Raw genomic sequence first — 25,780 nt, forward strand, 5'->3', positions numbered from 1 at the left:
TTCATTGTTTTATGTAATGCCTTTTTAGCAAGTTTCTTCTTGTTCTATGTAAACCGGTTTGATTTGCATCTAATGTAGGAAGATCGGTATATAAAAACCAAAAAAAAAAAATAATAAATATTCATTGTGGGGATCCTGTATATCCGACCGGCTACGGAGTCCCCAGGACAGGTTTGGGAAGACCTGCTGCTCTACGCCACTCCTTTTTTTTTTTAATTTGCTATTTTGGTTTTCCTGTTGCATCCTGATCTTGGCACCTTACAAGGGATGAGGCAGGGCACGAATGGGAGTTCCTTGCAGGCCTTACCTGTTCGTGGTGCTTTGCTCACTCAGGGACTGCTGGGTAGCCTTGAGGTAACTCTGCCTGCGAGCTGCCGTCTTGGGGGAAGGCTTGGGGCTGCCCTCGGAGTCCTCGCTGTCGTCGTCCCCCATGGCTTTGATGTAACTGCCGCTGCGCATGCGTCGGCAGGGGATCTCGCTGTACTTGCACAAGGCGTTGTTCCAGTCTCCTCCCGGCACCTGTAGGAAGCACAAGACCTTCAGTCTTTCCGGAGAAGGGAAAGCAAATGCTTTCTGAAGGAGAGAAGGAGGGCTTTTAAATTAAATTACAGTTGGGGGAGAAAAAAAAAAAAAGGCACACTAGTACCTGCAGACACATTCTTAAATATTTTATATTCCATTATTGTTGCTCGATAAGATATTTATGTGCAAATGGAAACACTCACTTTCATCATCAGCTTTTTTTTTTTTTTTTCGCTGCCACTACTCTTTCAGAAGTGTCCTAAGCCTGTTTTTCAGTCATATCCATGGTAACATGCTGATGCCACAAATAGTGGAGGCTGGCTGGCGGAAAAAAAGTAATCAGAATGGAAGGACAGTTTAATGATCAGAGTATAGCAACTGGAACTGGGAGAACTCTTGCAACTGCCGGGTTATATTCCTGGCTCTGCCACTGTCTAGACCAGCGTTTCCCCCAACATTTGCACTACCACGGTACACCTGCATTAGCAAAAACGTCGCGAGGCACACCATCCTCCGCACAGCAGGCAGTGCGGACACGGACAAAGCTCATACGACCAAAAGGAAAGCTAGGAAAGTACTAAAAGCCTCATCAGTCTCTCTTTCAAATTTGAAAGCAAAGGGACAGAAGGGGAAGAGACACACATGAATCCATCAGGATGGATCAGCTCCCTCTATATGCATGTGCAGAATAAGGGAGAAGTCAGTATGGTGAGGGCAGCCGACTAAGGGGCCGATGCAGTAAAAGCACGGGGTAAAACAGGCGCTCGTATCGTGCGTCCGTTTTCCTAATGTGCACACATCCACAGCCCCTGGGTGCCCGACAGTGGCGGATTCCGGATGAAGACCGGCCCGGGGATTCGCCACCCAGGCCGGCCCAGGAGATACCATGTGCTCTGCTGAGGGCGGCTCTGTCACGGCTGCGCTCGGCAGACCACGTGACTAGCGCGACCGGTCCACCGGGGGATGCCCAATCCCCCGATAGGCCAATCCGCCCCTGGTGCCCGATGCAGTATGTAAATTAGAGGTCGCAATAAAAAGGACGCGCGAGAGACAAATTGTGCATCCCTAGCACTCAAAAGCACCGGGCGCTCTGAAGACGTGGCTGTGGGTGGATTAGGAAACCGAATGCTCATTATGAGCATCCATTTTATCCTGCCACAGATAACCCACATGCACAATATACATGCACACCTGTAGCGTGTACATTGTGTGCCCACTGTTTGCTTTTTTGGTTATCATACCCTTCCTTTTTTTTTTTTTTTTATAAATTTCAGTCCTCGCAAGCAGTGGGATCTTAGTATGGCAACGATACTAAGTAGGAGGAATCACTGACAGCAGGATTTTTTGTTTTTTCTTGAGCCCCTGGCTCACGGTTCAACTTAACACCAGCTCCGGGGCTGGCATTAAATTTGCCACATTAACAAGTGTGCATTGGGTGCTGGGGGGGGTTTCCACTTCGGAGGTAATAGCTATTAGCCTCATCTACAAGGCATTTACAGATGATGAGCGCTATTAGCTGCACACTTGTTTGGACACGCAAATCCCATTACTGCATCGGGAGTTATTCTAGTGCGTCCAAAACGCGTGTCCAGCTGCATGTTAAACTATGCGCTAGGCTGAGCGCACTATATTGCATCGGCCTGAAGGTTTGTTACCTTCACTTGCCAGAGCTCCTTCATTGCTGCTATTCTCAATACTCAGAGTAAGTCACATCCAGTGTTCGGTGCATGCTCTCACAGCCTGGGGATAGACAGAGGCTACTGCACAAAACAGAGCCTAGCTATGCATGCCCTGCAGGATGCCCATTATTTACCACACTCTGGGGTTCGAAGAAGAGGCATGCATGAGGACACATGTTCTCAGAAAGGCACTCCTACATGTTTGAGAGCCACCTCTGGTCTTTCGTTTTGCTTCAAGATGCTAACAGCAGAGTCCAGGTGCTGTCCTGGATCTGAGCATCAGGCAGTGGTGACTTTTCCGTGCACACCTCATCAGGTCTGAAGGCACAACAGCGTGCCATGGCACACAGGTTGGGAAACAGTGGTCTAGGCAAGTGTTTCTCAACCCAGTCCTAGGGCACCTCTAACCCAGAGGTGGTCACCTGGTGTCTTGTGAGCCACATGTAGCTTGCTGACACTGAAGATGCAGCTCCTAGTAGAAACAGCATTATTGGCCTTCATGGGAAAAGTTGAGAAGCAGCGTCATTAACCTATGTAGGCTGAAGCAAGGAGAAGGAAGCATCATTTGCCCAGAGAACAGAAGGGGAGAGGTAGGGTTGCAGTGGTGGTGGCTGTTGCTGCTGCTGATAGGGTTGAAAATACAAAATTCCAGCACCTGACGGGACCAGGTGGGGAGTGGCAGAATTACAGTGGCTGGCAATGTCCCGCTGGGGCGGGGGAGAGCTGCAACAGGTGAGGGAGCCTGAGCAAAGAGGGAACGTTTGCAGCAGCTCCTGTGGGCAAGGCTGGGAAATCATGGTGGCAGGAGGAGAAAAAGAGCAACTGAAAGGAGAGGAAACAACTGGGCATAAGGGGATAGAGGGAGAGTGTCTGAGAGGAAAGGGAAGGGTAAATAAAAGAAAAAAAAAAGTAAATATATAAAAATGGAAAAAATCCACAAAAATAGATACAAAAAGCAAAATAATTAAAAAGAGAGAGAACACAATTACCTTGGCTTCTAAAATAGTTTAACTGGTGCTCAAATTTAGAAATATTTTTCCATCCTTGGATGGAGACAGGATGAGTGGTTGAGAAAAAAGAGAGAGACAAGTGAGTACCAGGTGAGGGATTAAGAGAAAGAGGGAGACTGGGGTGAGAACAGGGTGGGGGGATTAAGTCAGAGAGAGACTGGTAAGGACAGGGTGGGGGGATTGAGAGAGAGAGATTGTGCCTTACTGTTTAACATTATTCTTTTCTCCAAATGTTATGCTCTGACTGAGATGTGGCTTCGTGTGCCTCTCCAAAGTGCTGTGACTGTTCAGTGGGATGGGATGTTATTTTGATGCAAGAAGTCTAACGCTCCTAAATGACTGTTTTTGCACAAAATGTTCAAGAATCGACAGTGATGGTGAAGAAAAAAAATATATGTTTTAATAAGTTCCAAAGCACCTGAATGTGAAAAGGCAATTTATTAAGGTTTCCTTGAGAGGAAGTGTTGGCATATAAGGGTGCAATTTTCAAATAGGCCAGTGTCGTATAGTACTGTACATGGGTTCTTTTACCGCATGTACTTGCAGCTACACAGTTTGCCACATATATACCACAGAACTGGCCTCTTTTTGGGCTACAGTGCAAGTATGACCCCTCCATCCCATTTTTATACCACCCCCCCCCTTCCTGTCTAGTCCAGCCATCATAGTGACAGTCTTTGGCCAGAGGCCATGGTCCATGGGACATGTGCAGCCTGATTCTGACCTCTGGATGTTGACATTCTGCAACAGCCGAGATTCCCTTACCCCAGAGGTTGTGAACGCTGCCTATGCAGAATCCTTGGCCCAGGTTGGAGGGACAGTTTTAAGTGGAAGAAGACATCATCTCTGTCCCTCAGCATCACGGCATGATGACCCCAGTGCCTGCCCTCAGCACCAGCTCCAGGAAACGCAGCAGGATTCAGACTCAGAGAGAAGTTGCAGAACAGCCCCCAAACACCCTGGATGTGTGTCTTTCAGGCGGACAGTGTCAGATCACTGACAGATTATCCTGATAAGAGTCTTGTTCTCTTCTTGGATCTCTGCAGGGCTGATTGATTTTGACCTTTTCTAATGAAGGAGACATCAGTCTGCCTCCTGCCTCACGTCTGGATAGAGAGTGGATTTCACCTGATTAATTGCATGTCAGGAGCAACCACTTGCCTGGCAGGGGCAGTGCCCACTGGTGGAACTCTGCTGGTTGTGTGCCCTGCTTTGTGGGGTGGTATGCTGGGTGGGTAGGGGGCTTGGGGGGAGGGAATGATAAATCAATGGAAGCAGAGCAATTACAACAGTTCCAAATATTCATCTCTCTCTCTCTTTCTCTTTGTCATGGATAATTTACTACAGTGCATCTCCTTTACAGTGTCCTCCCAAGGAAAACTTATTGTAGGCACTACTCCATGCCAACCCCTAAATCTGTCCTCTCTGGCCATTGATTCTCTAAGTGGACCTCACTGTAAAGAACTCGGTTTTGTCTTCACTAAATTTCCAGCTGTATAGTGACTCCAGGTCACTATGTGTAAGCTCATCTACTTCCACTTTTCTGAGTTTATTTTGACACTTCTACAGTGGAAATGTGATAATGGCAAATTCATTTAAATAAGCATTTTAGATGTTGTTGTGGTGGTGAGGAAGGGTTTACTAGACAAAAGTGCCAAACAATGCTAATTGTGATGAGGCTTAATCTTGTAGGGTTGTGGACATCCCTCCACTAGGCATAGTCCTGTGACTGTCTGCTCCTTTGCACTGGGCCCTGAATGACTTTTGCATCTACCTGTCCAAGCCAGATATGTACTAGCAACAGAGGTAAAAGTCTGAGCACCCCCCCCCCCCCTAATGATCCCCAATCTGGTCCTAGAGAGCCTCTAGCACAGGGGTGGCCAACTTAAGTCCTCTAGAACCACAAACAGGCCTGGTTTTCAGGATATGCGTAGTGAAAATACATAAGATAGATTTGCATGGACTACAGGCAATACAGGCAGATGAATCTCGTGCACATTCATTGTGGAAATCCTGAAAACCTTCACTGGCTTGTGGCCCTTGAGGACTGGGTTTGGGAACCCCTGTTACAGAGAAACAGGTCAGTTCAGCTGGGTTAAAATCACAGGGAGGTCAGTGCATATTGTGAGGTCATTGATCATAGTGAATGATCCCTGACATCGGCTGGCAAGAGGCATTTTTAAAGCTATCAAGCCATTGGTTAGTGCCTGCGGTCACCAGATGATGCCATTTCTGGTCTTGTTTCCATCTCTAATGTTTAACAATGTCCATATTACACAGAAATTGCACATAACCATGTGCAAATTTCTGTACCAAATGTAACCTCTGTCCTGATCTGGTCCTGGGCACAGGGACTCTTGGAGGAGATGGGGGAGCTCATGGCCTAGCACAGATCCCATGACCACCTGGTGTTCCCACATGGGGAAGGGGTGATTTAACCCTTTAAGGCCCTTATAGTTTTTCCTTGTTGGGGCTCTTCCGCCCTTCGGCCCAGTTAAGGTACAAAAACACCACATGGACTCAAAAATTGCTGTTCAAAATAAACGTTCTTTACTAGCACCGATGACAGGTAAAGCAAAGTCCAAAAGAAGTGATACACCAAGGCTAGTGCACCAAACAGCAAGACAAAGCCCAAAATCAGAACCAAAATATCTCAGTCCCTTTCAGCAGCAATAACAACTGCCCTTCCAAAACAAGTCAGCTCTACAGGACAGGAACCCTGCTCCATTGGGTCTTCCCAGTACCTGCTTTGAAGGCAGCTCCCTTTTTCCCTCTCAGCAGCTTCTCAAAGTCTGGGGCTCTTTTGGCTGACTCCTCTGGAACCATGAACTCCTCAGGACTCCTTCCTGTTTCAAAGCTCCCACTGTGGACAATACGCACTTTTCCAAAACCTCTACCAAGTCAGATGAGAAATGTTAAACTTCTCCAATAACTGACTTCTTCTTTACTTCAATCCTCTCAGGGTTCTCCCTGTTGAACCCCAGGACCTTTTTCCTACCTGGACATACTGGGTACCCCTCCCTTGGGTTTCGATCCACTTCACTGGACAGGACTTCTAGTCTCCAGACCAGTGTTTCCCAACCAGTGCGCTATAGCACTCTGGTGTGCCTTCACACCTGATCAGGTGTGCCACAGAAAAGTAACCACTGCCTGATGCACAGATCCAGACCAGCACCTGGGCTCTGCTCTCAACATCTCTCAGTAACAAGAGACACCAGTAGTGGTGCTTAGATACACAGGAGCTCCTTTCCGATAACATGTGTAATCACGAATGCCTTTTCTTCCTAGATACAGCATGAGCTCTGGAGTGTGGTGCTCCGTACAGCACATACACTGCACACAGGACCTCCTCATATTCTGTGACCTGAATCTCCTCTTCTGAGCCCTTCCAGCCTCGGTCTTATTCCCAGGCTGAGTGAGAGGGGGGAAATGTGCACTGAGCACTGGATGTGTCTCACTCTGAGTACTGGAAGCAGCAGTTGTAAAGAAGCTCTGGCAACCAAGGTAACTAACTTGGCTGCCCGCACCACACCGACTTCTCCCTTATCCTGCATTTGTATATAGTGGGAGTTGGTCCATTGTGGCAGGTTCATGCATCTTCTCCACCCTCTCTCTCTTTGCTTTAAAATTTGAAAGAGAGATGGGGCGCTCAGTGCTTCCCTGGCCCTTCTTTTGGCCATCTGAGTCCTTTTCATGTCCACATTGCCTGCTCTGTGGAAGTTGGTATTGCCACACAACATTTTTGTTAATGTAGTTGTAGCTTGAAAAGCTTGTGAGAAGGTTCCCCTGCAGGTACTTTCCCTGTGAAAGGAAAGACCACATTAGCACTGTGGAGAAGTGGTACCTTAAGACTGCGGTGGGCAGATTGACTTTTCCTGATTCCAATCTCTCAGGAATCCTGCTGCATACTCCCCTTGCATCACATGGGTGCAAGAGTTTGATTAAACCTATGATCCTTTCCACCGGGGAGGGTCAAACCTGCTATCACACCCATCTACACTGACCTCACTATAAGGGCAGGGTCTGTTGAGACCACCGATTTTGCACTACAGGCAAACCAGGACTGTAAAGACCTCTGTGGCAATAACAGTTAAGGGCAACTCTTCCAGTAAGATGGAAATTTGGGGAAATTTACACAAAGAAGGAAAAACAGTGCCATCTCCTTGGGGTTTATTTTCCAGGACAGGCTGATCCAGTCCTGGTTTTAACCGTCGACTTTATATGGACTTAAAAGCAGGGCTGACAATCCATGCACATGTAATCCTCTGGGCTGGTTATTCACGCTAGAAGTTCTAGAGGCCCATATCTCGAACACAGTTATTGATGGTGCACTTCCCTTGATGCTAACACACGTTAATCTCCAGGATTCCCTGATCAGGGGGAAACTAATCTTCTAGGCCCTGTGCATTGCAAATAATTATTTCTCAGAACAGCAGTGTGGTATTCAGCACTGAGGAGTGCTGACTTACCTATGTAGTAGGAAACACACTGGAAGCAGTTTTGGTTTCCAACAATACTTTTACTGAATTGATGTGCAATGATGAAATGATTTTTACAGCTGTCTTTTCAGATATAGATGTTAAAATCAATGCTTCATAATATATTTGTGGCTTCCTTGGTTCTTTCATGTATTTATAGATGTAAGAGCCAATTACTCAAATTCCTGAAATGTATCCTTTGTCTCCTTTCCACTGGCAAGGGGCAGTTGTAAGTTTCCCTCCCATGAAGTTGGTAAGTTAAGTGTCCAATCCGTCACATTATATCTCCTGCCTCTCCAGTAGTTTTCTTTCACATCTTCCTTTCTCCTCACAGGATCAGAAGGATACTACTTGTACTCCTGTTCTCTGAACAGATGCAAGTGAGCCCTTTTAAGGGGCCACGCAAACTCCTTTCTCCTCTCTGGATGGCTGTAAGTCATCTCTGCTCAGGATCCAGATGATCTCGGGTTCCTTCACAGTGAAGGGAACCTCTCCCTTTTTGGAATTCAAAACAAAAAGTCTGAGCCCCTAGTCAATGGGAACCCAGGTGAAGCAACATAAAAATAATTTTACAGAAAAAAGGAAAAGGATACATAAGTCCAGGAGGGTGGGAAAAACTCCCAGCTCAGCAAAAAATATCCATAAAAATGGTCTTCATAATAAAGGAAAACTCTTGGACGCCACATCTGTCCCAGGTCTCAGTGAGAATCCCAGAGGTTTTCCTCCTACAACACAATCTAAACAGGGGACAAGCACAAAAGGTTGCCCCTAGGAAGGGTAACAAAAATGCCACAAAGTAAAATGGTGGTCAGAGGGTTATATATGACAGGGACTCACCATTTCACATCTCCCACACGGGGGAGCTAACTACCAATGTTCCTTCTCAGTTTTGAAAGGCTACGAGCAACTTTTTATAAGCTGAGTTCAAAATGTGCGCGCTACAAGACAATATAATGCAAATATTATCGGGATTTCTTGTGCGCACTCTGTTTTGTTGTGTGCACGGTGTTCATGACCTGTATGAGCGCAAGCACACGCACACAGCATAAAGGGAACAGCGCTAACCACCCATGGTATTATTAGATTTCCTCTCCAAACAAGAACTGGTTTAATCCTGAAATAGTAGAGAACTAAAAGGGGGCTCTACACTTGCCAAGGAGGAAAATCAAGAACAGACTGGACTGGGTCAGGTGTCTGAAAAAAAACAGTGGAGCCAAGTGGTAACTCTGGACATGGCCTCAAACCAGATGCCCTGCATGTTAAATCTGGCCCAGTGTCCCCCAGGTGAAAAAGGTTGTCGATGAAATGAACACACAGTGTAAGAGCTGGTTGCGTTTGCAGACAAGAAAATATTACATTCGTTATTTATGACCTTGCAGGGAAACACTGCAAAGCAAATAAAACACTGCTGGGATAACATCTTCACTTCTGTTTAGTCTCGGCCATCAAAAGTCCATAAATAAAACAAGACTGGCTCGGCTTGTGCATTGCTTGGTGCGCTTGCATCTCCAGCGTGTCCCTCCTGTGATGTTATCATGTCCCAGCAGATCCAGAACTGCATCTGCAATTCCACAGGCGCTGCCCAGGCCACTCGGAAATAAACCATTTCCCTGCCTCTCTGACGCTTGTTTAAATGGTTCTGTTCTTCTTCTGCAGATTAATGGCTTAAGATGCCTCTGATATTAACTTCTCGGGCTTCAGATTTTCCCCAGCCACCCCTCCCTGCCTCTTTTGCCTCCATTTCACGAGCCACAAGACAGACTTTTCTCTGGACGGAAGAGCAGAAAGACGCACGTGCCAGTTACTCCGGTCCCACTCACTGCCAAGCCATGGATCCCGGGATCATCACCACCAGTATTTACAAATATTTATCAATCCATTCTGGGCAACAATATTATTCCTTCTAGTATTACTAACAGCAAACTAATAATTATTATTATGAATCACATTCAAGAAATCAGTCATCTTGCGGAATTTGGTAACGTTCCAATGAGAGTTAATCTCATGCCTGGAACACTCTCTCCTCACTCCACGCCGCTGAGCACTCAAACCGGTTCATTATTCAACAGATAAATGGGAAAGAGGATAAAGAAAAAAAAAAAAAAGCCCTTAAGAAATATAATTAAATCTATCCTTTGATTTTCAGTGCAATAAACATCTGAAGCTCATCCTGCACAGGAACTTCATTTCTCCAAATAACGTGTGCTCCGGTCAATATTTTTATCATTCGTGTGCCCCCAACCCTAGGAAACAGCATGTTTGAAAGAACAGCTCAGAAATCGCATCACTCATGCCGCATTCATCTCCTTGTCAGCTATGAAATTATAAATGAATGAACCTATGAAATACCAGTGTAATACGTCAAGTAAACCGTGACTTGCCAAAACAACTACGTTTGTGAATATAAAAGAATTTAAGAACTAACTTACAGAAACAATATTTTTCACTCTATGGGAACAGGTTCCTTTATAAGAGAAAATCTCACTTTACATTTAAGGATCGTGGCCTACTTTGAAGCTGATGGATGAATGGGGGAAGCATATGTTGCATCATTACACAGGAAGCATCGCTCTAATGTCACAGGATGCACAGTTATGCATTTAGTGCATGCCCCCCAGTAAGGCATCTGCTCACACTAGGATTCAAAACAGGGACTTTGGACGTGCTCATTTTAACTGATGTTAAACCGAGTGGCTGGTTGCTGTTTTAATCTTCCCAGTTATGTTTTTGATATTGTATGGTGTATTTATAATTACTGTGTAGCACTGTGAGTTGCCTTGATTGTTTTCAGAAAAACGGCACACAAATATAGTTAATCAAATAACTATTGTAGGTTAAAGGAGATCTCCAGAAACTCTGGGCTTTCAGAGAAATCCAATGGAAAGATTTTAGTCACTTGGATGGCTCATCATACAGAGAATCCTACACATCATGTTTGTCAGACAGATGCAAGTCAATTAGTCTGTGCTAGTGTTAGACAGCAAGATAGCAATCTTTCCCTGCTCCAATCTCTACTAGCATCAGACAGTGAGAAATTCCCCCACCAATCTCTACTAGTTTTAGGCAGCAGGATGAACCCCCCTCCTCACAACCTCTGCTTGTGTCAGACAGTAAGACAGCCCCCTCATCAGTCTCTGCTAGCATCAAACAGTGAGACGCTCCCCCTCCCTCACCATCCAGCTTTCTCTAAGGTCAGACAGTGAGACAGCCTACCCCCCCAACAGGGTCTGTTAGGATCAGACAGCGAGAGACCGCCCCCTCCACCACCAGTCTTGGGTAGGGCCAGACAGCAACATGGCTCCCTCACCAGTCGATGCAAGCATCAGAGAGTGAAATGGTTCCCATATCAGCCTTTGCTAGTGTCAGACAGTGAGATGCTTCCCCTCTAGTCTCTGCTAGCATGAGACAGTGAGACCCATCACCTCCCCACCCCCCTCTGTGTCTGGTGGGGTCAGACGTGGAGAAAGGTTCTTTCACCAGGCTGTGCTAATATGAGAGTGGAAGGGGGGCTCCATCAATTTGTGCTCACGGCAGGTAAGGAGCAGGATCCATAGTAAGTGCTAGAGTCAAACTGAAGGAGGGACTTCCTCAGACTGTGCTAAGAGCTGGCAAGGAGCAGGTTTCTGTCAATCTATGGTAGAGGCAGGGTAGATACCGAGGTATCTCAGCCTGTGTTAGTGTCAGACAGGAAAAGGTTTCCATAACAGTAGCATTGTTTAATGCTCTTTTCTTTTCTTTTTTTTTTTTGGCCTGGCAGTTTCCACCTGCTCCGTTGGACCTCCAGCTCCTTGGGAACCAGCTTCCATTGGGCCGTGGTGCCATAAGCCTTTCCTTGCAACCATCCAGAAACTTTCCCCCCCCTATTTTATATCCCTTTCTTAACTCACTTGGCCCAAACATTGCAGGGCCTATCCTTGGCCGGGAGCTACATGCCATGGATGGGCAAACTAGTTAGGCCATATGGTTTTTTTTCTGCCATCACACTTCTACGTTTCTATGGCTCATTCTAGATGGCTCCAATCTCAGCCACTGCCCAATGACTGGGATTCTTTCCCTCCTGGGATCGTGAACACTGCCTCTGCAGCATCTCCAACCCTGGCTGGGGTGGGGAACAGAAGAGTCCACTTGGTAATTAAACCCCTCCACTGGGCAGTAAACAGAACTGATCCTAAGCCACCAGGCCAATGCCATCTAAAGTCTTTTATCCTGTAATACTCACAGGTAAAAAGCAGATCTCAATTTTTAAGGCTGTGTTCCTGAAATGGGCTCAGACTTGCTTCTGACTTTGCTGAATAACTTCTGACCTTATCGTCTTACCCAAAAGAGGGAAAGAGGGGTCTATTCATGGTTTTTATTTCAGGAAGCATTATGGACCAACTAAAAATCAAACAGAATGCTTTGCCATCTAAGTAAGAAAGACAAAACTGGTCCCCAGATTGCACAGATAAACCTGGTATGTTGGAAAACCTTGAGAATCACTGACCTGCCAGGCCTTTCAAAAGCAGAATCTGAACCCACCTGTAAATAATGGTAGGATATATCCTGATGACAGGACTTAGACTTCAGCAGAGCTTTGTCAATAGTTGCTGAGGCCTTCTGGCATGCCTCCCGTGCATGGCTTAGGGTGAGGGTGGACCAGGAGCCCCTCTTGATATAGTTGGAGTCAGTAGAGTTGATGGGGATGTTGGTACAAGGAGCACACTTGAGGTCATTATTGCTCTTAGAGGATTTCAGCATGTGCTCACTGATAGTGTTATAGGCATGCATGAAGTACCTGGGCTGACTGTGGTCCGGTTGCCTACCCAGGGTCATGAGGCCTAAAGGATTGCGGTAATTACAAGTGTCACTGTCCAGATTGTCATCTGAGCTCCACCAGCCTGATATGTTGGTCCTGGACCTGTGTTTAGTTTCAGTCTTTGCTCTGTCTTTGCTCTTACTCCTTCGGTTTTCCTTGGGGTCCTCCAAGCCTTTTTTCCCATTGACACTTCCTTTGTTGTTTCCTTCCAGGGACTGAGACTTAGCAAACAACTTCTGGACGGAGTGAACCAAATGCCGGATGCGTCCTGGGCTTTCGCTTCGGTGCTTGGAATCACTCCTCTGAAACTGAAGGGTGCTGAAACCATCCCGATGAATGGGTAACTGCTTTTCAAATTGGTCCAACAGTTTGGCAGGCAGGCGGTTAATTTTGGCGGGTGGCGTATGGGTTGGGAAGGGGTTCTCTTCTGGGAGATCAAAGTGGGAATTATAGTGGATTCTGGGAAAGGTACTACTGGTGGAAATCTGGTTGTTGAGGGGAAGGAGGCAGTCGCCATGGATGGAATTCGTAGTGGAAAACCGGGGATCCACTGCGTAAGAGTCCGTAGGGCTGAGCAAGTAGGGGCTCCTATCCTGGGCGGCATACAGAGAGTCTTGGGGTGAGTCCAGGTTATCGGAGAGGTGGCGAGCTCTGTTATCTCCTAAACCTTTCATGATTTCAAGGTTCCCTAGAGCATAGCTTCAGTTCAGGTTGGGATACAAAGGAGTCCTCTTGCTAATCTCTTGCTCTGAAGGTTCTCCTGCAACTACAAAAGACAAAAGGGGAAAGAATCAGTCAGCAGCAAGGTTCCTCTCTCCTCTATTACTCTACTTTTGTTCCTAATTATATTTGCATGATCATTGCTTTTAAGAATTTATCTGACATTGCTACCTTCTCCTCATTTAAAGTCACAGTCCCAAAACGAGAACCCAGTCTTTTTGTCAGACAAACATCTTTATCCACCGAAGGGGAGCCCTGGTAACCTGTTGTTATTCACAGTCTGCAGGGCATGACGAGCCATTTTAGACAGAAGGCCAGCTGTACTAAGCATTTTTCCCATAGACACAAAATGGGAAAAACTCTACAGTACATCAGTCCCAGAGTAAGGAGATTTTCATGCCAAAGCCTTCCCCAGACTGACTCAAGCTGTTCTTAAGGAACCATTATAGAATTACGCTGAGCTGGGACATAACCTTCTCAAAGTTCTGACCTGAATTGGTTCATATACAATAAAGATTTTTACATGGTCTTTACCGTACGTATACTGTGGATTGCCTTAGGTGCCTGACCTGTACCTGTGCTGTTTTTCTTCTGCACATGTACAGAAAGTCACATATATAACATTCAGCTTATGTACCTAACAGCTCTAAGTTAGGCACCTGTCTTTGAGAGACATGCATGGCAGTTGAAAGTTAGGCATGTAATAGAGAATTATGCATGTAACTTTTCAGAGTTGCTCACATAGCTTAAAAAAAAAAAGACACGAACACATTACAAACACACAGAAAGAATCTGGATATTTGCGCCCAACGTAAAGTACACCTTTGGAAATGTTGTGTACTCCATGGAGTACACCTTTCCAATCTTGTTTCCATAAGCACAGGAAGGGGAAAAAAAAAAAAAGGCCCCTTAGGGTCACATTTTCAAATAGTTGGATGCCCAAGTCTTATGTTAAGCAAATCAGGCACTTCAAATTTGGAACTTTTAAAGGCTACCAGGCACTTAATCTTGTTGCAAGAATTTCTCCATTTTGATACATAATGTTATGGGCCCATAGAAACAGAAGTACATTTTCAATGTGTTAGGCAATCAGTGAAAAGAACGTATGCATCCAGACCTTTTAATAGCATATTCTATATATTTAACTAGATTAGCTGGAAATAAAATAGCCATATAAGCACTTTTGGGTGAGGAAAACGGAAGTATTATTGGACATTTTTAAGAAATATACAAATTTGAAATATGCAAGAATATTAACATAAATAAACCAGAGTTTTCAAAAGTAATGGTTTCTTTCATACTAATCTTAATATAGTGGAAAATCTAAAAACAAAAAAGGTTTGTTATGTAGAAATGGCAAACAAAAAAAGTTGATCTGAATCAAGGAATTCAATTATTATGGAAGGAAAATGCATCACAAAATACAAAATATTTATAATATCCAAATGGACATGGCAGAGACTTATGTGAGAATTAAGAAAATCCTTATAGAATAAGTAAAAATCTTTACAAATGGATACAGTCAAACAATTTAAATAATTTTTATGTAAAGTGGGTGTAAACTGAAGCTAGAAATGTATTAACAAGAAATAATGCTCTCTCAGCTAAAGCACCTTCACAGTTAAAACACAGTAAGACCCATATAAATGATGTTCCACTTAAAGAACTAGCATTTTGAAAATTATAGCTAAGTGTCAAAAATGAAACCTCATCATCAATTAAGCCAAGACCTTAATCTTGGGTGTCTAACAAACAAAAAAATTTAGCCACTGAAAATTCCTTAGGCTCCTAGGTCAGGTGCCCATGCCCTCCCCCCCCCCCCCCCCCCCCCCAAAAAAAACCCCAAATTGTGAAAATTCAGCCCATAAGGATGGCTGCTGGTATAGACCGGAAAAAATTCTTTTTGAAGGCAGTGCCTGCACTGTAGATCAGATAAACCTAATAATTCATACCAGATAACAGAAGAAAGCCTTTCAAAGCATAATCTTCAAGTGCCTCAGAAGATATAATACAACAGGAAACTAAATTGTAAGGTACTGTAAAGAATAATTGCTATAGGGATACAGATTCTGCGCTGCATACCCGACCAGAATTTATGTCCCACCCTAAGAGTAATGGGATGACTGCCAGCCACAGTCCATCAGCAGAGCTGAGGCGCAAGCAAAATGGTGCAGGGTCTGTATCAGAAGACCTATGAGGAGAGGCTGAAGGATTGTGAATATGTACACCCTGGAGGAGAGAGGAGGTGCAGGGGAGGCATGATGCAGACGTTCAGAGATCTGAAAGGTTTTAATGATGCACAATCCTCAAACCTTTTCCGTTGGAAAGCAAACAGTAGAACTAGGAGTCACGATATGAAACTCCAGCAGGGATGACTCAGAACTAACATCAGGAAACATTTCCTTACAAAGAGGGTGGCGGACGCCTGGGATTCCTTGCCAGAAGTGGTGGTAAAGATTAAACCAGTAAACAAATAAAATAAAAAAAAAAGACATGGGATACATACTGTGGATCCCTAAAGGCTGGAGGTGGAATGAAGAAAAGGGGGCATGGGGGCATGGGGGTAACCTACAAGGAGCAGCAGCTACTACCCGTAACGGAAGGCATGGGGCTTACTACCCTTAACCAATTAAGGGTAGTATCCAATTAGCTTTGACACAACTTCAACATTGCTCTCCACTTTGAAGGGGGGTGTGTGTGTGTGTGTGTGTGTGTGGGTGGGTGTGTGTGGGTGTGAGAGGTAAGTGGATTCAGACGACAGCCAATACTGGGCCCTGACTTTTAAGGTCCAAGGTACTAATACACAGACATTAGGGAAAAAGCACAGGACTGCTTCTATGGCCGTCCAAAAGCAAAGCATGTTCAAACAGCATTGTCTGAATTATCAAGAATGTTGCTCACCCGGTGAAAATGTTACTAGCAGTAATTTTGTTACAGGTTTGTTAGTTGCTTGGTTTTGAATGTTAATATCACTACCCTCAACATAAGGCTTGGGGGCAACCTGCACGAAGGCACTGTTATTACCCTTAACAAACACATGGGGGGTAATCTGCTCAGAGCGGCAGTTACTACCATAAGAAATGTTCTGGGTAGACTGGATGAACCAGATGGTCTTTTTTCTACCAGATTACTATATTTTTTTAAATGTTATTATGGAAACTATCTGGCTTTCACCTGGGGGTCACAGATTTCAGCAAAATCACTAGATCTTTGGAAACACCCAGAAGATCTCTGGGCGCCACCCCCACAAGCTTGAGGGAGGAACCTGCAACAAGTGACTTTGTGAATCAGAAGGAAGGAGGAGGCAGCAGCTGTGGGAGGGTAGGGGGAGGTGGGGACCGTATCAACCCATATAGACTGGAGGAAGCTATAGCGGTGGCAACTAAATCGTTTAGGGAAACCAGCCACATGTTCTGATGTGAGTTTGAGGCTGGTGGGGTCTGGTTTGGGACGGAAGAAAGGGAGAAATGCTGGGATCCAAACTGGAAAAGAAGAGAAAGCTGGATTTGGGCCTGAAGGTCAGGAGAGAGAGAATGAGTACAAGTATGTGCATGTGTATGTTTGATAAAATCCGGGGTCGGCAGCGCACAGGGGGGGTGCACACTAGTGCACCTTGCGCGCGCCGAGCCCTAGGGGAGCCCTGATGGCTTTCCCCATTCCCTCCGACCTTGGAGGGAACTTTCCTTCGGCCCCCCCCCTTCCCCTCCCTTCCCCTATCTAACCCACCCCCTAACCCTATCTAAATCCCCCCCACCTTTATTTTGTAAATTACTAACTTGCGATCCCCCGGCACAGCTACTGTACCAGAGGCCTCGGTCCCACCCCACCCCGCCCCGTTCACAAAGCCCCGGGACATACGCGCGTTCCGGGGCTTTGCGCTTGTTGCTGGGCCTATGCAAAATAGGCTCAGCGCACGTAACCCTTTTAAAATCCACCCCTCAATGTGTGTGAGTCCGTGGAGAGAGTAGTGAGAAAGAAAGTTTATGCACCTCTATCACCCCAGTAAGCCACACCAATCTTGTCAGTACTGAACACTTTTATTTACAGTAAATGTATTTCTTTGTTGGAACACCAATCACTGTGTGAGAGTGATTATTTAAGACTGGAACCTATGGGATTAGGAAAGAGTTCTTCCTCCCTGTTTGGAATGAACATTGGAGCTGAAAGCGATTGCATTAAATCCCAAGAGCTTCATAGTCACCCCTTCACTGGTGCAGGGGCGGGAGGGATACAGAAATATAAGGAAACTTGAACAGGAAGGTGTATATAAATATCTAGGAGTAGATTAAGGTGCAACAATTCAGCAAAACACACTGAGAGACAAGATAACAAAAGGAGACTGAAACTAATATTGAAAAGTGCTTTAACAGCAAGGAATAAGATATAAACCATCAATCAACTTACAATCCCAGCACTTTCATACATATTTGGGATTGTAGACTTGCTCTTGAAAGACATCAACTAATTAGATATAAGAATAAGACAACTCTTCTATGCATCTATAAAAACTAGTGTGTGCACAGATTTTATATTATGCTGGTGGACCCTTGGCCTGAGGTGTAGTTGACACTACCTGTATGGAGGAGCCCCAAAGGTCCCCACTGTTGGTAGGCGAGGCTGGTGGACAGCAGAGGCCCAGCTGGAGCTTCACCACTACCAGCCCATGTTCCCCTTAGGTTGAGCCCTCGGGTGCTGGGCCAGCTGGATTTAGGGGAGGCATCTGAAGCGAAAGGAGTCTAGCTGTAGAGATGAAGCCAGTGCTCAGGCCAAGGTCCAGAACAGGCAGGAAGCTTGAGGTCAAGGGTCAGGCAATGGTCGAGGCAGACAGCGTAGCTTGTGGTCAAAATCCAGGCAAGGGTCAAGGCAGGTGGCGTAACTCGTGGTCAAGGTCCAGGCAAGGGTCGAGGCAGGCAGCGTAGCTTGTGGTCACAGTCCAGTCCAAAGTCAAAGCCAAGATCAGTCCAAGGAATGAAGGAAGAAGGCAAGGAACATGGGAGGCAGGAAGGAACTCAGGAAGCCAAGCCACACTCTGAAGAGAGAAGACTATTGCCAAGACAAAGGCTGGAGGCAGGATCCAGTCTTAAGAAGTCCTGGGTTGATGATGTCATCGGCCAGGGCCATGGAGCTTTTCCCGCCGCGGGCCCTTTAAATCCTGCAGAGAGGGCATGTGTGCTCCTAGGCGGTCAGGTGCAGGGGCAGAACTTTGGTGGTGTTCCTCAGCTGTGAAGAAGGCAGTGGTGGTGGCACCGTCATCTAGAGCTGAATGGGAGCGGCAGCGGCATAATGGCAGTGGCACTAAAGGCCGCAAGGAACAGGAACAGCATCAGCGGCAACTTCCTGTCGCTGCGAGGGAACCCGGGGATGCGACGGCACGGCGTCGGGTAAGAGAAGCCGGCCGCGGAGCCCTGCAGCCGGCAAGTGTAACACTTTACATTTCAAGAGCTGAAAGAAGCATTAGTCTTACAGAAAAAGATTACACATGAAAGCTACTATCATAGGCTTCCAAGCACATAACAGCATTAACAGTCCCAAATACTCAAAAAGTGCAGAAGTCTGAAAGTAAATGACCACAATCTCATCCAGGACAATTGTTCTGAAAAATACAAAGAAAGAGTGAAAATTTACAAGTGCACATGGGGAAAGAAGGGACAGAATTTGCAAAATAAGAGAAACAACTTTAACAAGCTGGAGCAACAAGCAATATTGCAGAAAATAGAAAGAATTACTTCAACAACCACATGTGAATCAAAGCTGGCCAATCTGAAAGTGACTAGAACTCAAAATTTCCCAGATATGGTCCACCTTGGATTGCAGCTGAATACTTAGATTTGTAAAGTATGCCCTGAAGTGTGAGCAGCTGCTTCATACAGGAACTTAAAACTTTAAACCTGTTACACACAAAAAGCTTTTTATTTTGCTCCTATGCATAAGGGCCTTTTGATTTACTAAAAGGGTAAAGGCATTCTCTAATTTAGAGATTGGTACAGTCCTGTGCCCACCACTGAGTGTGCAGTAGGTGTTTTCTGCCAGTAGAGGGTATATGGAGACCCTTATGGGGAAAGTTCCAGTCTTGATCTTTCCTCTGAGAATTGTGGAACTGTTCCTCCCCAGCACATTGAAAGAAGGGTAGATCATCTCTGCATCAGCATATCTGAGGACTTCACATGTCATGTCTACCTCTGGAATGAGTTCAAAAACCTGAATTTGTCCAATTCAGGATCTGTAATCAAAATACATTCAGGAGACCGAATCCTCTAAGGCCCAGTATTCAAATTCACGTGGGAAAAGAGTGAAGACACAAAGGTATTCCTGTGATGGGTAAAGAACAATATCCTACTAGAAGTAATAAACTGGATAGGAAGTAGGTTATGATTGAGCTGGAGGAAGAGAACGTTCTCATTCAATTAATATCTACCTTGCATTTATAAAGAGACATCTAGGGAAACCAGACCTCGTAACAAGAAGCAGAAAAAATGTAAGCTCAGATGTAAATACTTATCTATGATCTACCTGGACTGAGTCCGATTCACTCCTCACAACCCTAGCCAGGTTCTCTGATGGGGTGGGGGAGGGAGAATTTTACCTTCAGGATCCAAGGTGCTCGATTGATATGCTAAAAAGACTCTCTACACAGTTATGGTGTTCCAAAAATAAAAGTCTTTGCTGAGAAATTTCTTCAACATAAATTATTTGGCAAATGGTACATTTTCTCCTTGTGGCATCCATGACCAATAGTTACAGCAATAAATGAGGGTTTCTGACCCTTCTCTGTACATCTCCTGGGATTCTCTTGCTTCTCTCCTAGAATTAAGGTTGGATGATCGGTTCCCACTCCTTAGACAGTCTGTGTTGTACCTTGGTTCCAATGCTTGATCTATGCTTCACTTGATCTCTGTTGCCTCTGAATGAGCATCTGCTTTCTTTTTTCCCTTCAGTAGACTTGGTCCAGGTTGGCACCTTAATTTATCAGCTGGGTTAGCTGATGGTCCTCTCCTTCACATCTCCAGAACAAAATCGCATTCCTTAGCCAAATCCTTGCTCCTGCATAGGGTCATTGTTCAAATGTGAACCCTGACCAAGGGTTTTCTTCCTCAGAAGACAAAACAGGAGTGAGAAGATGTACTCCTTCCACCTAGGAAAACTCTCCCATCCAGATCATATCACAGGAACAGCAATTACAGGGGCTTCCAAGTATACCACCACCTAGGAAACCTGTGTGGCACCACTGGCAACCTACTCTAGACTAGGAGACAAAAAGTGGGCTTATAGTACTCCAACATCAACTCACTAGAATCTTCCATAGGGTCACTTTGTGAAACCCAGGCCTGTACTATTGAGGCCCTTTCTATGGGGAAAGCCATGGCTGTGCCCTCACCATATGGCTTCAACTCCAATATTTTATCCAGTGGAAGGAGCACAGAACTTGGTAAAAGGTCCATAGACGCCTTTACATAAACTAAAAGGAGAAGCCTTTGGGAACATGAAGCCTGTGTGGTGTTTTATTTGTGAAATCATCTGGTGTTAAACAAGAGTAATGTTTCCCCAGTGATGGCTCTGGAGATTATTCTATTTATTTTTAGTTGTGACATTTTATTATGGCTGTTTTTATGTGCGCGCTTGCCTAGAGCCACGGCAGCAGACGGCGTATGCATTGTAAAATATTCTCCCCCCTAAGGGACTAGAATCCGTGCGCTCACCTCATGTTAAAGAGTGCATCAGGGTTACAGACGGTGAGTTTATCCAACAAGCCAGAGGCTTACCACAAGGAGTAGCGAGATAAGTTTCAAAGAGCCCCCTCGTTTAATCTGAAAATGAAAAACTGCATCCCCGTTCTGTTTTGTGCCATTTTCCAAATTCTGCGGCACAACCCAGCCAGACGGCGAGCGGCGCACATGTTCCGCGCCGCCGGCGGCGGGCCCAGTCCCTAGCGCTGCAGTGTGTCACTTGGGAGGAGCCTCGGCGCCCCTCCGCACGCGTGCAACTCCTTGCGCCTGTCACTGAGAGGAAGAGATTTGGCGGGGAGTTAGTGAGAGCGGGGGCTCTTTAACTGGGGAGTAATACGCGTCTTCTGTTGTTGCTGGAAAGCTGAGGCCTTGCCCTCCCCTCCCGGGATTTGTTCTGCGTGTGAAATTTACAAGCACGCCCTGTCCTTTCTGCTGTCGCATTTCTAAGTGCTCCAGCAGAGGAGGACCTCTGCGTTCCTGTCAGCCCTGAAACAGCTGCCGGCGTGTATTCTCAACCAGCATTATCCTTTATTAATTTCCTCAGAAACTGCAGCTTCTGACATCAGAGCTTTCCAGCTTGGCTCTTTTTGTACCTCCGCCTCCTTTTTTCCCCCTTGTTAACTTCTTTCTGCAGTCTTTTACATCCTTCCCACTTATTAATCGGTGTCTGAATTAGACGTTAAACATTTTTGTTTGATTGACAAGGCTCTAGAGTCCTCTAGCTTGCTCAAACACGGGTATTTTACCCTGACCCTTGTAACCGTCATTTGCTTCATACTGCGAAATTGTTACACTTGCAACCATTCATGCTTCACAAAACCACACTGGGCTTTAAAGCACAGATCATATCTGCTTAAATGCATTTAATTTTGTCTAAATAAAAAGTAGAAAGATCTACCACTGCCTTTTATGTGTTGAAAACAGAACTAAATTAAGGCTAAATACAGACCATCATATATGGGACTATATTTTTATAACTCTATGTGCTTTGTAAATTGCAATACAAATTGTCCAGCCAAAATTTATGTACAAACTCTTCTTGCAATAAAAATTGTCCAAACACGTGCATGCACTTCACTCGTGGATATTACCAAACGCCACAGTACAAAAATACGGACCACTTCCTCAGAACAGATACTCATCTTGTATTTTGACAACATAGTTGTTCATCCCGATTTCATTCAGTTTCCAAAGGTCCCCACTGACATGATAGCTAATCTCCACCTGTGTCTACGTTCCGCAATCCCCTCTCATCATGTAAGCCTTGAACATATAAACTGCCATTTGAAGACAGTACTTGGTTTTGTTTTTTTTTCGCAAATGCAGGTCAACTTGGAGTACCCCAACAAAGGCAAAGCAACAGATGGCAAGGATGTGCCCCAGTGTTGTATTGCCATAGGGAAGGAACTTCTTAAGCAGGCAGGGTGCAGCCAGAAAGAGAGCAATTTGTAATGTTAGATGCTGGAATTGGAATAGTGGCTGCTTGGATCCAACCAGCATAACTAGAATCTCAGAGGGCCATTGCTCACAGGTAAGAGAACAGCAAGAATGGAACACGGGATAGCAGGCATGGACATAATGTATATATGCATATTTATCTCCTGTCGATGGGATCTCCGGGAGATGTTTGAAAGTAAGTTTGGCTCTACATGTTATCTCTTCCAACAACGTTTGCATTGTACATTATTTAAGCAATACAGAGCGCAAGGAAGGCATCGGCCAAACAGATGCATGCATTCTTTTCCAAGTAATACACAGTATAAGAAACAAGACAAAAAATTGAAAGAAATGTTTAGGAAGGGCAAAATTGTCTGAAATTTGGACAGACTTTGCTATCCCTCACAATGAATAATTTTTTAAAATCTGTTTGTTTTCCCTGTAGTTTTTGTTAGGGACATTTAAGATTTTCTGTATATATTTATTTATATACGGCCTTCAATATATATTAATCTATCTCATGCATATATGGTGGATGTCCTGAAAACCTGAGTGGCAGTGGGATTACCAGGTCAGGTTTGGGAAGCCCTGGTGTAAGGTTTTCTCCCATTTTGTCTCTGTGGGAATAATGATTAGTACATAAGCATCTTAGTTTTGGAGCTTGTACCTACAGTACGTGAACAAAATGAGAAGCTTGGGAGTGAGCGGCAAGGTGGTGGTGTGGATTACAAACTGGTTGATGGATAGAAGACAGTGGGTGATGGTAAATGGAACCTATTCTGAAGAGAGAACAGTGTTAAGTGGAGTGCCGCAGGGATCAGTGTCGGCACCGGTTCTGTTCAATGTCTCTGTGTGCGACATTGTGAAAGGTATAAAAGGTAAAGTTTGTCTGTTTGCGGATGATACTAAGATCTGCAATAGAGTGGACACGCCAGAAGCAGTGGAGAGAATGAGATATGATTTAAGCAAGCTTGAAGAGTGGTTGAAGATATGGCAACTGGGATTTAATGCCAAGAAGTGTAGAGTCAATCATCTGGGATGTGGTAATCCAAAAGAACTGTATGTGATGGGGGGGTGAAGCACTGCTGTGCACGGAACAGGAGAGAGACCTTGGGGTGATAGTGTCTAGTGATCTAAAGATGGTGATGTAATGTGACAAGGTGATAGCTAAAGCTAGAAGACTGCTGGACTGCATGGAGAGAGGAATATCTAGAAAGAAAAAGGAGGTGATAATCCCTTTGTACAGGTACTTGGTGAGGCTTCACCTGGAGTACTGGGTTCAGTTCTGAAGACCGTATCTCAAAAGGACAGAGACAGGATGGAGGCGGTCCAGATTGGGGGGGGGTCTTCATCAAATGATTTATGAGAAGAGGTTGAAGGACCTAAATATGTATACCCTGGATGAGAGGAGGAGTAGAGGAGATATGATACAGACCTTCAGATACTTGAAAGGTTTTAATGATGCACGATCAACAACCAACCTTTTCCACTGGAAAGAAACCAGTAGAACTAGGGGTCATGAAATGAAACTCCGGGGAGGACAACTCAGAATTGTCATGAAATATTTCTTCACGAGAGGGTGGTAGACGCCTGGAATGCCCTTCCCGAGGAGGTGGTGAAGACAAAAACAGTGAAAGATTTCAAAAGGGCATGGGATAAACACAGTGGATCCCTAAAGACAAGGCAGAGGGGAATGTAGTAAGAGGCATGGGGGTAACTTGCTGGTGTGACGGATACTACCCTTAACAAATAAGCCTTCATACTGTTGATGCAACTCCATCATTGCTCGCAGCTTCAACGGCAGGAGGAAAAGAGGAATTGGATTCAGACAACCAAAAAGGACATTGCACTGTACAGTCTGGGAAAACAAATAAGCATGGGGGTAACTTTGCTTGATGCAGCGGTTACTACCCTTAACCAGAAAGCCTGATACTACACTTCTGATGCAACTCCAATATTGCTCTCTGCTTCAGCTGCAGGGGGTAAAGGAAATTGAACTCAAACAAACAAGAGCATGCACGCGCGTAAGTTTATAAAATCTTCCCCACAGTGTGTACAGGAACCTAAGAACAAATGGATTACAGTGGGCTCTGGTAGAGTAAGACCTGTGATGCGAAGACACACTCTCTCAAGTAACACAAGTACAAAATGCCTTCTCTGTATTAGATAATGATGAAGCTCTAGCGATGGAGATTGAAGTGGTATCTGAAAGGAAAGAAGAAACCCAGTGCACACAGAAATTCCATAATACAACCAATAAGTGTGCTGGGTGATTCAGTCATCAGAGGCACTAATTTGGGAACTCTTCGAGGGAAACATTATAGTTAAAAGCCTTCCAGGAGCATCAGCTGGTAGAAATGCTATTCAGGTAGTCAATGCAATCAAAGAAGAAAGTAAGGGCTCTGAAGATGATATTATCATCCATCTGGGAACCAATGACCTTGCTAAAAACATCCAAGTGGTACAGAGAGATTTCCAAACTGGCGAAGCAGATTAGTCACATGGCGAAGACTACTGCCTTTTCAGAAATGTTACCTGTTCATGGAAAGAGGAAAGAGAGGCTAAGCCATATAGATAACCAAGCCATATAGATAACTTCAATGCATAATTCAAAACTTGGTGTAAAGAACAAAGTTTTGGATATATCGGGGGCTGGGGTCATGTAATGAGCAGGAAAAGGCCCTATGTCAAAGATGGCTTACATCTGTCTCTGGCAGGAAAAAAGATCCTAAGTGATAAATTCAAATCCAATGCCATAAGGCATTTAAACTAGAGGACGGGGATGGCAGAAGGAAATTGGAATGTCACCTCCCCAAATCTTAAAGAAATGGGTGAAGGGGATAACAAAAGTCAGCTGAATAAGGCACAAAAGAAGTCCAAGAAGAGCAGTAATGTGAAGGAGAGAAGCTGAAAAGCTATAAGCACAAATGCTTGAAGTTTGGGCAATAAAATCCCAGACCTGCAGGCTCTAATAGTGGAAGTGGATCTGGACATCATTGCTGTTACAGAAACATGGTTTACGGAATCACATGACTGGGATATAGCTATCCCTGGCTATAACTTATTAAGGGAGGACAGAGAGGACAGGAAAGGGGGAGGAGTAGCGCTTTATATCAGGAACAATATCCAGGCAATTGAAATGTAGAGGATGTGGGGTAGGGAAGAAGCATTATAGGCTATCCTGAAAAAAGATGATGATGCTTCCATTTACATCGGTGTGGTCTATAGGCCTCTTATTCAGACAGAAGAGCTGGACAGAGATCTGATCAAAGACATGGGAAAGAAGGGATAAGTGTTGCTTGTTGGAGATTTTAATCTGCCGGTTGTAGACTGGAGTATCCCTTCTGCGAAATGTACAAGAAGTAGAGAGATGCTGGATGCCCTCCAAGAGGATATGCTCAAACAAATGGTAATG

At 45.0% G+C, this 25,780-nt stretch overlaps 1 protein-coding gene across 1 annotated transcript in view; it reads right to left on the reverse strand.

The window, feature by feature from the left end:
- The window catches only part of DLGAP4 (DLG associated protein 4), a 612,818-nt gene that overhangs the window by 155,228 nt on the left and 431,810 nt on the right, over positions 1-25,780 (reverse strand). Inside the window, exons 5-6 of the mRNA XM_029611583.1 lie at positions 12,208-13,250; positions 308-519 (exon numbers count right to left, since the gene is read on the reverse strand). Coding sequence (XP_029467443.1) covers positions 308-519; positions 12,208-13,158 — 1,163 coding nt within the window. The 5' untranslated portion in view covers positions 13,159-13,250. The remainder of the gene's footprint in view (positions 1-307; positions 520-12,207; positions 13,251-25,780) is intronic.

This window comes from Rhinatrema bivittatum, chromosome 8, assembly GCF_901001135.1.
Source record: "Rhinatrema bivittatum chromosome 8, aRhiBiv1.1, whole genome shotgun sequence".
In the NCBI taxonomy this organism is placed as follows: Eukaryota; Metazoa; Chordata; class Amphibia; order Gymnophiona; family Rhinatrematidae; genus Rhinatrema; species Rhinatrema bivittatum.